Here is a 12,122-nt window from a genome sequence, read left to right on the forward strand (position 1 = left end):
CCCAACCTCACAGCTCAGGCTCGATCCTTTCCCAACCCCTGATATTGTCAGTGCCATCAGCATCCTCGCCAGCCCCTCCAGAACCACTCCCATCGGACACCAAACCCTTCAGGGTCTCTACAAACACCTCTGTACACCCCCCCATCAACTAGATTTATTTCGGCACAAGAAGAAATACAGACAACCAACCCGCATGGCAACCAGCGTGCATCCCCTTTCTGATTAAATACGTTCCTACCAAACTAGCAAGATGCAAAATTTTTAAAATAATCGAAATAGTAACCACATAAAGGGTGTGTACGAGGTGCCAAACTCTGTTCTACCTGTGGGACGGATACGGTAGTTGGTTCTTGTTATTCGCGGTAGGTTTGTTTTATGACATCACCGCAAACACTGAGTCAGTAAATACTGAAACTTGTTCCTAGGGGAGAATACAGGATTTGGTTCCTGTGAGCCTCTGCCACAACATTTTCATCAAACGATCAATACATAACCTTGCTGTATGTGTTTCTGTTTCGAGGCACCTTATCTGATACACAGTTGTGACACTGACATGGAACTCACAGCCAGCAGCTCTGTAACTCAGGCCTGAGGGAAGTTCACCTAACACATGTTTTTTCCTCTGTAAGAGACATCATTGCCTTCTTACATTTAGGAACACTAGACAGCACTTCAGCACCATGCCTGGGGGCCAGTTTAAACAGCAAAATCACCAAGAAATAGCACAGAAATGTAGAAGACGTAGCCCTAAGTATACTGTGAGAAGGCCACTTGTTTATGGGGTAAGCGCTGAAATAAGAAGGTGGAGTATTCCCTTGTTCTACCACAGCTGGGAACGTGTGTATTGGGCAACCAAAATTATTTTGCCACTCTGCGCAAGTCTTTAAATGACCACAAAAGCACTGCAAGTATTTAAAATTTATGAATAAATTTTAGTGAGTAGGTGAATTCATATTTAGGGAACCCGTGAATAATAAGGATTGACTATATTAAGACATCAATCTTTCCCAACAACCCTACGGGGTAATTATTTTCATTATCCCCATGTAATAGATAAAGAGAGACACAGAGAGGTTAAGTAACTGGCCCAAAGTCACACAGCTAGTATGGTGGTAGGGCTAGGGTGCAAACTTAAGCAATCTGGCCCATCTTCACCACAACAAAGACGCCCTCTAAAGCTAATAAGCGAGAGGACACCGAACCTGGCAAACTTAGACGTTACTGGTAACTCACAGAACCTTCTCAAAGGTAATATGAAAACAGAAAATGCCATATGCTTGGTTTTCCCCCAGTGAGCCCATTCCAGCAAATCACTCTTGACCAGGAACAACAGTCAGTGTTCGGTCATAACAAGACCCTGAAAGCACCCAAAGTCCAACACCAGGGAAGTGGAACCTGGGATCCCACGAAGCTGAGATCAAAGAGTCTGTCCAAATGTGAAGAATTGCTTGTGATCAGTGGGGGGGAAGGGAGGGGGGCGCAAATAAAAGCGTAACAAAAACGGTGCGTGTGTGTGTGTGGTTAAGTGCAAAGTTGGAAAAAGGTGTGTTTGTGGACCCAGAGTGGAAGGTAATAAATGTGAAAATCCAATCCGTTGTTGGGGTAGGGTGGTGGCATTACAGGTGATTTCTTTCTTTGTTTTTTAAATGTTTCTTTAGTTGCTGATACATTCATCTTTTCAACAATCATGGCAGGAACATTTATTCCAGACTTCTTATCTCCTGCCGGCCTTGGAAGCCTGGGAGTTGATGGTTGGGCGGATAACAGCATAAAACAGAAGGAAAACACAAGTCACTAAGCGACGCTTTCCAAACAGAGCCACAGTTGCACTCTCTAGAACAAACAACCAAAGGCTGCAGCGGGCCCTGGGGAGACAGCGCAGGGAGCCCGAACCCCGGGAGAGCCAGAGAGTGGAAAGTCTGACCACCCCGCCACAGGGTGCCTGCCTCCACCTCCCTCCAGAGGCCGCCCTGTCTCCTGACGCTGCCTGGGTGGTGACGGTGACATCCTGCTCGCTACGCGGGATCTGGGACTGGCACTCCGTGTGTGCTTCTCTTTAAGCAGAATGATTGATGAAAATGTGCATTTATGAAACTGATAAATGGAGATAATTATCCAGATTGTGAAAGGGATCGCTGAAGGAACTCCCCAACTGCAGCTGAGCCGACAGTGATACGCACTATGCACGTGGCATCAAAGAAAAGTGGTGTCTGGTTTTTTTTTTTTAATTGATAGCCTGCTTTGCATAAAAAGCAGCCCTCAGTGTAGCGGAGTCAGAAAACTCAGACACGGTCCCTGCCCACCTGCTGCCCCATCACACTCTGCTCTGGGTTTTGCTGGCTTCAGGGCATGTGGCCCACTGCCTCACACTACGGGAGACTCTCTGTGTGTCTGTCTACTATTCCCCCTTCCTACCGGGGGCATCTGACCCCTGGATACGGGTCCGTGCTGAGAGTGAGGAATGCTCTCGAGACCTACTTCCAGAACAAGCGGCCCTAAGGCACTCAAGGTCTAGCAGGGGAGAGAGGACACGGATACGCATCCTAACACAGCTCCCGGGGACCCCGTGCTCATCACTGGAGCCTGTCTTAGCCTGTAGCAACCTGTGGGGCCATGTATACAGAGCCCTTTGGACAGAGAGGAAGCGGAAGTGTGACAGGGGGACATGACTGGGTGGCCGGGGCACAAGCAGGGACCCGGCTGGCCAGAGGGCACAGCCAAGCGCGAGGGGTGGGTGGCAAGTCGCTCCTGGGCGTGGCCGTGCCTGGGTGACTGGCTGAACCACCTTGGCCTCGGAGCGTTGTGGCTGCTGTGTGACCAGGCTAGCCACGTGGCCCCTTGGACCTCGGTTACCCCAGAGGGCAACCAACGGCTTCTCCAGGGATTACGCCTTCCAGGAATACGCGGATATCAGCTCAGGGAGAAGGCATGTTTAACATTAATAAGGTGATGATGGTGATGATGTTGACACCTGGGTGTTGTCTCTCTTACTCCCTCACTGGTCCTACCAGTGGCCTGTTTTATAGATGAACTTGCCCAAGGTCACAGAGCCCAGGAAGCAGCCAGGATTTAAATTCTGGTCCCCAAGGCTCTAGAGCCCATCTCCCAGCCACACCATTCTGCTGTTTCTAGACTCCTCACTTATCATGCCACAGGGCCTCTGAGCAAGGAGAGTCCAGACAAGGAGCCGTGGCTTCCAGCTGGGGGCTTCCTGGAGATGGTGGCATCTGAGACCAGGCTTGAAGGATGGAGAGGTGGAGGGCAGCAGCGCAGAGAGCCGGCTGTTCCTCCCAGAATGTCGGTGCTCATGGGCTCTGGGATTCGCCCTTCAGGATGTCAGCAGCCCCCATGCGTGGGGGTGGAGGTGGCGCAGTGTGGGGCACAAAGCTCCGTACGGGAGGCTCTACCATTTCCCCAGCTTGTGTGACCTTGGCCAAGTCCTGACACCCCCCGGGCCTGTTCCTCTTCTGTAAAATGAGATCAAGGGTGCTTCCGCCTCTTTGGGTTGTCATGAGGATGGAGTGGGATAGCAGGCTCAAGCTCCCGCTCAGACACAGGTCTATGCCAATGCCCCGCTGGATGCTGGTTCTCCCCTTCCTTCTCTGCCTGAATTTCCTTTCGGGGCAGTGGGTTCACTTCTCTCATGGGCATTTTTCCCAAATGTTTCCCTTAAACCACCTTTTCCAAAAAAGAAATAATACCATTGCTGGACTCCTGGATCCGGTCCAGCCTCCAGCATCTCGAGGGATGTATGACGGCCCCTCTCGGCTGTCAGCCCTCCAGCACTTGGCCCAGTCTGGCTGATCTGTTGTTGAGTGAATCTGTCGGGCGTGATTACATCTTTCATGAAGGTGAGTGACCAGACTCACTAAGGAGCCTCTGGGGGTTTGTGCAGGGGTGACCTGGGGCCGTCGCATCCTCCTCCATCTCCCTTGGTCCTCTCCTGGAGCACATGACCATGTTCTGCTTCTTCGGGCGTAGTTATAAATAGGTGGCCTTGTGCTCACCTGCTGCCGCCCGGGGAGTTCCTCAAGGGCGAGGACCCCTCGAGGGGCAGACACCTGTTCATTTTGCCTCACCAGCAGCTCTCCCCCATCTTCCAAACCTAGCCCCTTGGGTCCCCTTTCAGGACCACTCCATTCCTTCTCTTACTCCACATGGTTTGGGTGACACTCGCTCCAGCTTAAGGAGGTGGCCAAGGAGTGGCCTGTCAGACCATGCCACCTCATCAGGCACAGGGGGTGACTGGCTCGGGGCTGCAGCCGGGGCCCTCCTCAGAACCGTTGCTGGAACTATCAGGAAGGAAGTGCTCTCTCCTCCTCAAGACAGGGTGTAAGTGTGGGGCCACCGGTGGCTGCCTTGGCCCCTGTGAAGGAAGCACTGGTCTGGGGTGACTCCAACATGGAGTCAGAGCTGAGTACCTGGATACAACTATGCCTGAAGCCGGGTTTTTTACTGTCATGAGCCAGTAAGTTTCCTTATTGTTTAAAGTCCATTTACCTTGGGCTTCTGTCTATTCAACCCCAGGAGCACTAACTAATAAAGTCTGTGCCTTCCTCCTCACATCAGTGGCAGTGCTGAGCACTGAAAAGGCACTCAGCGAAATCCTGCTGAATAAGTAAAAGAAAAACATTACCGGCTTCTGGGCAGGTTGCTCCTGGGAACTGGCTGCAGTGATCGCACACACCCCCTTTCTCAGGTCACAGGGCAACCTCGACATTTCCCTTTGTGCAAACTATACAGCCCAGAGGCTGGTTTTCTACCAGGTCATAGAACTAGATTTCCAATAAACTGGTTTATTTCCACAAAACCCCTCTTTGTGAAAGTGGCAACTCTGGAGGGTTTCTCTCCTCCTGATTATTCATGACAATGTCAAACCGAACATTAATCAGAAAGCACAGCCCCACTCCACCACTTCCTGGCTGGATGACCTTGGACAACGCAGGCTCACTGCTCTGGGTCTTCTTTGTCTGGAAAATGGGTGCAAGGAGTGTAGCTATCCCTCATCGGGTTGTGGGAGGATACAATGAAATGATGGGGTGAGGTGTCTGGCATGCGGAAGGCACCCTAGAAAAGGTACCCTTAAAACGACACCCGGTGACAGCTCAGGGGGCCACCCACTTTTCATGTCTCCATTTGGAAGCATTTCCAGCTCCACCTTCTGAGTTCCTGTCATCATGCCAGCCCCCTCTTGGTGACAACGCATCCCCCCAGTTTTACAGCAACTCGGCTTTGACATATTTTTTAATTGCCTTTGTGCGACAACCTTGTCTCTGGGTATTCTCTCTATGCTATCGGCTGGTCCCCCTTTGATTGTACACCTATTGATCTGCTGATTAATGAGGAGCAATTTGCTCCTAAGGAACTATGACAATGTCCTCCCAGACAAGTCACACAGACATGATTAAACGATCACTCAGGTGTTCAGTGGCACCACCCAGCCTGCCAGGAAAGGAATAAAAAACACCCTGCTCCGCGGCATTAATGATGGTAAAAACCCGTGTTGGGCTAATCAGCACAAGCCTCCAGCTACCGTAGTTGGAGCCGCCTCTGGGGGCAGGGCGGGGGGTGACGAGCACAGGGCAACCGGGCACAGAGGACACAGCCTGGCGCTCCCAGCTGCTTCTAGAGAGTTTACCTGTTCAGGAATTCGCCACTAGGGGTCGCGCTGCCTCAATGGGGGCATCTGGCTACATGGGCTGGTGTTGTTAGAGATCCTGGGCGTCTTAGTGGAATTTAGTAAAGGGGTCGGTGGGCAGGCATGCTGAACTCCTATAACACCAAGGACTAAACTCGCCCGTGCAACATGCCAGCAGGGCCCCACTTGACAAGCCCCAGGAGTCTGGCCAGTCAGATGAGGGCTGAATGCAAATGCAGGATGACAACCACCCCCTACTCCCCCATCCCCGGCTCTCTTGCCTGCAAGACCCCAAACTCATTCCCATTAACACCAAGGCCCAGGTTAGGGCCCCATCCTCCCCACTCCTGTAGGTCTGTTTAAGGGTCCTGCAGCATTCTTCCCATTGTTTTGTGTTTTAATCTGACAGCATTACCAACATTTTAAAACTCACATGATTTTCCAACCCAAATAGAGATTTCCAGTTTCTCCAGCAACTCTGGAGGATAGGGACCCCTGGGTCCAGGCTCCCACAAACAACAAATGGCCTGAGCTGAGCAGCTGGGAAGTGAGAATCCCAGGTGCCCACCATCTCAACCGAGCTGGCTTCACTCACTGCCAGGCCCCTCCTAGCATCTCAGTTTGCAGACCCAGCTGAACGTGCAACCCAAGGCCTGATGACAAACCACAGCGAACTGAACGTGAACTTCCACAGGCCCCGGGAAGACAGTGAAGAGGTGATGCCTCTTTCCAGCCAGACCACACTGCTTTGCCCTCAGTCACCAAACATTGCATCAACCGTAGGATTTTTCCAGAGCTAGCACACCAGAGTCAAAATGAGTACCAGCTTAACGTTAAATGACATACTGACCAACTTTAAACACAGATGTGAAACGACTCCACCTTGATCTAATGAGGCATGATTATAGGCTCAGATTTCACGGGACCGTCAGAGCCTGGAAGATCACAGACTGGGCTATTCAGGTGACTAATACGCAGGCCCTGCCAAGTTCGAGCTTTTCCATGACAAAGTCACCTTCTCCCAGAACGGCAGCAGGGAGGCAAGAGGTGGTACTTACATGTGGAACGGTTTGCTACAGCTCAATCAAAGATGAAATTAAATCAGAGAGTGGACAAACGAGGGGTGGGATTGCAGATAATATTCCCAAACTCTGAGTGGAGGCTGCCTGCATCCCATTCCTATGTGAAACAGAGCCCAAATGCTGCTTAATAAATCGAAAAAGCATTTTTATTTGGCTAATATGAAGGGCTGCCGCTGAGCAGCTCATCTTACCGGTTCCTCTGCTGGAGCAATATTAAATACTCATCATGTTTCTCATCGAAGTCTGGCACCATGTCCTTAGTGTAACCCTGAAACAAAGAAACAGAGCAGTAGGATATCGGAATGCGGGGGAATTACTGCCGGAGACAGGAGGCCGAGAGGCAAAGGCTGAGCTTGACGAAGGCCTGGCTCCCTGGGCGCATCTCTCAGGTGACCCAGAGCCCCAGAGATGGTCTGATGGCCCCGTGGGTCTTGAACATACACAATCAACATCTACAGAAAGGACAAGGCTGGTTTCCCGGTCTCGACACTGTTCTGCCCATGCCCACTATAAGATCAGGGGCTCGGGGCCAAGATTGAGCTTTACTGTTTTCTCACACTCATTATTTAGTTACCTGAATGAGCATAACCAAATGTAACCCAAATCAGTTGTTTAAGGAGGGATCTCATTTTTCTCTTGCCATGGCAAGAGAAATGCATGCTTACTAGAAAACAGTCATTACAAAAATATAACCCAGACAGTGAGGGCTTCTTTAAGAGTAGACACTTGTGGGCTTAGGCCTCCTCTCTGAGCAACAGAATTCTGGATTTCCTTTAGAGAATCATTCAGCAACCGCCCCCCCTTTTTTTTTTCAGTTCACTGGCTTCCTGAGAGGCCCTTGAAAGCTCCTTTGTTGGCCTCTTGGGTCACATGACCGTGGCCTTGGCCCTGCCAATCAACACAGTGCCTCCTGCAGCCATAGTGATTCACCGGTCTGTGGATGAGCCATGGCCCAAGCCAGGCCCTTGAAAGTCAGCCCTGGGACTGTGCTGGTCCTCTTGGGGGAACAGCTGCTCTCTTTCCACTGGGGGGCTAAGCTGATGAGACACAGGCCTGGAACTATCTGAGAATGAGGTCAATAACTGAGACAGCAGGTGCATCGAAAAATGGAGAGAGATTCTTAATGTCATGATTTGACACCCTGGATCCACTTATGTCTGAAGAAGTATCTGGACAATTTAGTTCTTGCTTTAGAAGTTTCTGCTGAGTCTCTGTCATTTGCAGCCAAAAGAATCATGTCATATATACCATAATCTGACCATTACAGATAACCCCAATTAGAATCTTGTACAGCTTTATGGAGGGATAATTAACATAGACTAAACTACACATATTTAAAGTGACATATGTATACAGGAGTGAAACCCCCATTATAACTTGAAATATATTCCCCCAGATGTTTTCTTTATCATATACATATGTATCTATAAATACACAAACACAGGCATTCTTTTATTTTTTTGAGGGGGAGGGAAAGAGGGAGAAGAGAGAATCTGAAGCAGGCTCCACCCCCAGCGAGGAGCCCAATACGGAGCTCAGTCTCATGACCCTGAGATCATGACTTGACCCGAAATCAAGAGATGGACGCTTAACCGACTGAGCCAACCTGGCACCCCCACAGACATAATTTTAAATAAAAATAGGATCATATTATAAACAATGCTTTGCAATTTTCTGTTTCCGAAATAACTTTTTTGCCAAGGGATGGATTAAAGAGACAATATAGGCTTGGTTCTGGTCACAAGTTACATGGATTAAGTTTTAAATGGCAAGTAAGACATTTGCAATAGAAATGCAATTTGTGTGAAAATCCTCACTGCTACCATGGGGAGAAGAGAAAAGAAAATTCCCATCACTCTCTTCTTCTCAAAATCTGGCTTTAACACCATTTTCTACCACAGCCTTAGCCACGGGTCACCCATAACCTCTTAGGCCAAATAGAAGAGCTCTTCCCATGTCCATCCTTTTCAACTGCTCTGGGCCATGGGGGACTGCTGACCCCCCATCCGTCCCCAAATTCTCCTCCTTCAGGTCTGTAGTTTTTACTGAGTCTCTCTTTCCTCCTATGCCTTGTCTGGCTCCCTTTCCTCCTTGGCCTCAGCTGGGGATGGTCACTGTCTCTGTCCATTTCTGGGTCTCTGGGTCTCTCTCCCCGTCTTCTCTTTCCAGTTACAAGGAAATAGGCTCTCTGGATGGAAACCCAAGGTCGCTCCTGGTCCAGCGCTGACAGCCCAATCCCCTTTCTTGTTCCCTTTCCTGCAGGACTCCTGTTGTTGCCATCTGCTTACCTCTTCCTTGTTACTCCACTTCCCACAACCCACCCACCCCGACATCCCCCTCTCTTTGGGCCCACTCGGGGACAGGATGAAGTACTCCCATCTTTTCCCCTGATGTCCCTGAAATCTCTGAGTTTTAGGTTTTCCCACTAGCTCATTTGGCCCAACGATTAGGAAGTGGGGACTCCTATGTAATGTAAGCAAACAAACTAGCAATAGCTGATCCAATCTCTTACTTTCCTGGCTTCCTGAGATGCCCAGAGAGGTGACTTTGTCCTCTCTGGGGCTGAGCCCTGCCTCGCCCTGAATGGGAGAAAAGCACATACAACCTGGGCCCTCCGAGAGCTGCTTGCAGGACGCTGGGTGTGGGGAGGATTCTCAGTCCCTTCTAGAATAACATGTGTCTGATGTGGTGCATTTCCATATACATGATTCTCCTTTGATCTTCGCAAGAGCTCTTAAAGTGGTTATTATTACCCCATTTAAGATACAAAGAAACCCATCTCACGCATCTTCCAGGAACAGGCATCCTACTCCACGGCAATTTACATAACCATTTTGAAATATCAGAATGACCACTGATATATTATGGTGTGGAATGGACATTCAGTGACATTTTTAGATGAAATATGAGACGACAGAGAGATCTCAGCTCGTGAGGGCTGCCCGGGGCTTGCACCTCAAGCCCTCCGAGAATGCATTTATTTGCCTCTGCCGGGCAGGAGATGTCATCACAAAGACTTGAATGGCACGGGCACACGTCCAGCCAAACTTCTCACCAGCCCCGTGCTTTTCCATGCTTCTCATATGCTAACTACCGTGCACACAGATCGCCTGGGACTGTGGTAAAGTGGAGGCTCTGGCTCAGTAGGACTGGGGAGGGAGGGGTCCACACCTGCATTTCTTTATTTTTTTTCAAGACTATTTATTTATTTATTTGAGAGAGTGAGCATGGGCACATGAGCAGGGCGAAGGGGCAGAGAGAGGAGAAGCAGGATCCCCGCTGAGCAGGACCTGCGGCCACGGCCACAACCTGAGCCTAAGGCAGGAGCTTAACTGACTGAATCACCCAGGTGTGCCCCCCTCCCACATCTGCATTTCTAACAAGCTCCCAGGCAATACCCATGGGCCACACTTGGAGTAGCAAGTCCTGAGTCTAGCCCACCTCTAATCAGACAGTCTCTGGAATTGAGCTGGGGAGAACATGAGCTTTGAGACCAGGCCTGGCTCCAAGTAGCAACACTGCCATTAGTTTACTCTGTTTGTAAGTAATAACAGTACCTGTCTGGTTGGGTTTTTCTTTCCTGCATAGGGTTAAATGCAGACTGGAAGCAGTAACAGTGGAAAGGACTTAGCACAGTACCCAGCACTTAGAAGGTTCTCAGTGACTATTAGGTACATTTATATTTATAAAGTTCCATTATTTACAGAGCACATCTTAGCTCCTCCCCACAGACGCTCATTCCTACCCCTCCGCCTTAATCATTCAATACTCTCTTTTCCAGAATCCACTCCATCCCCTCCAGCTTCCACCCAAATTCTCTCCAGGGCCCAGCTGAGTTCCCAAAGTCTCCACGAAGCCTTCCGTTGCCATTCTCGTCCTACTCCCTTCAGCTCATTCTGAAACCCTGCAATTAGCATTAAATTATATACAATACAATGTGCGATAGTACATAATTAAGCACTAACTTGTTAGCATTTAACTATATATGTTGCTCACTAATTATCTGGAGATTTGGAGACTTGGGAGTGAACCCTGAACTCCACTCACCTTTGCTGAGCCTCAGTTGTCCTCATCTGTAAAAGGGGGGTAATAATAAGGTATACCTCACAGGGTGGCTCTAAGGTTCAACTAGGAGAAAAGCAGAAGGGACTTGGGGTCTTTTTCTTTCTTCCCCAGCCGGATTACAAATTCCCGGAGGGCACAACTATGGGGAGGCAGGGGGAAGAGCCTCAGCCTCACCACCATCCAGCTGTAGGATGGTAAGTGCTAAGGCTGGCTAAGCACCAGCTCGGTTCACCCCTCACTCCAGCCCTGGTCTGACGCCAGATACAGACTCTACCCAGCATCGCCCGCTTCACTTTGCGGAGGCTTTATGTGCTGGCTAGAAGACAGAGGCATTTACGTTGAAGGCACCCCTCGAAGGTGTGAGAAGCTTGAAAAGGGCCAACTGTAACCTCACTGTCTTGCCTCAAACATGTATCAAGGGCTTACGGTGTGGCTGTCACATATGCATTGAGGGTTTAACAAGAGCTCGGACCCACTGTGTGTGTATGCCTGCAGGCTGTACTCAACCACCCATCAGGGGCCTGCTCCCCACGGTCTTCTTGTGCTTGGGATGAATGTTGTGTATCCAGTCAAGCAAACACGCACTAGCTGGGGGTCCCAAACATTGGGGATGGCCTGCAGGGGGTTCTAGGAACACCCATTCGATTGCATGCACAAGGGTATTCAGGGAAGAACGTCTGTAATTTGCAACAGATTCCCGAAGGCATCTGAGACCCCAAAAAGGAGACAAATGAACATAATGAAATGTATAAAATGGGATGCCAAAGATTTGAATGAGGGGCCTGGGAAGGCTCCCCAGGGCATGGCCAGGCCCCAATCACCAAGGGAAACCACCAGATACCCCAAACCTGACCACTTCTCCCCACCTCCCCGTCACCACCCTGGTTCAGGCCCCCTCACTGGCCTCCCGTTCCTGCCCTCACCCTTGCAGTCTCTTCTCCCTGCTGCAGCTAGAGGGTCCTGAGGAAAGCAAAGTCCAGTCATGTCACTCCTCTGCTCTGGACTCTGCCTCAGGGCACTGGGCCTCCACTCACATCTCTGACTCCACTCTTCCCTGCCACCCCAGGACCCCTGACACTCAGCACGCTCCCCACCAGGGCCCTTGACTCCGCAGTCCTGCATGGCTGTGCTCTTCTCCCAGTAAATACCCAGCTCGCTCACCTCCTTTAAGGCTTGCCTCACATCTTACCTTCCAGGGGGGTCCTCCCTGGCCACCCTACTTAAAATTACAAGCTGTACATCACACCCCCACTCCCACTTTCCACTAACATACTATCTCCTTTATCTCATTTACTATGCCTTTTATGTATTGATTCCACGGAGGCAGGGACCGGGTC

The 12,122-nt window shown here is 50.2% G+C and overlaps 1 protein-coding gene across 5 annotated transcripts in view; it reads right to left on the reverse strand.

The window, feature by feature from the left end:
• KATNIP (katanin interacting protein) overlaps window positions 1–12,122 on the reverse strand; it is a 183,972-nt gene that overhangs the window by 128,603 nt on the left and 43,247 nt on the right. For all 5 annotated transcript variants that reach the window (XM_034670220.1, XM_034670219.1, XM_034670216.1 and 2 more), the window contains one exon: window positions 6,912–6,988. In XM_034670220.1, the coding sequence (XP_034526111.1) occupies window positions 6,912–6,988 (77 nt within the window). The remainder of the gene's footprint in view (window positions 1–6,911; window positions 6,989–12,122) is intronic.

This window comes from Ailuropoda melanoleuca, chromosome 10 (assembly GCF_002007445.2).
Source record: "Ailuropoda melanoleuca isolate Jingjing chromosome 10, ASM200744v2, whole genome shotgun sequence".
In the NCBI taxonomy this organism is placed as follows: Eukaryota; Metazoa; Chordata; class Mammalia; order Carnivora; family Ursidae; genus Ailuropoda; species Ailuropoda melanoleuca.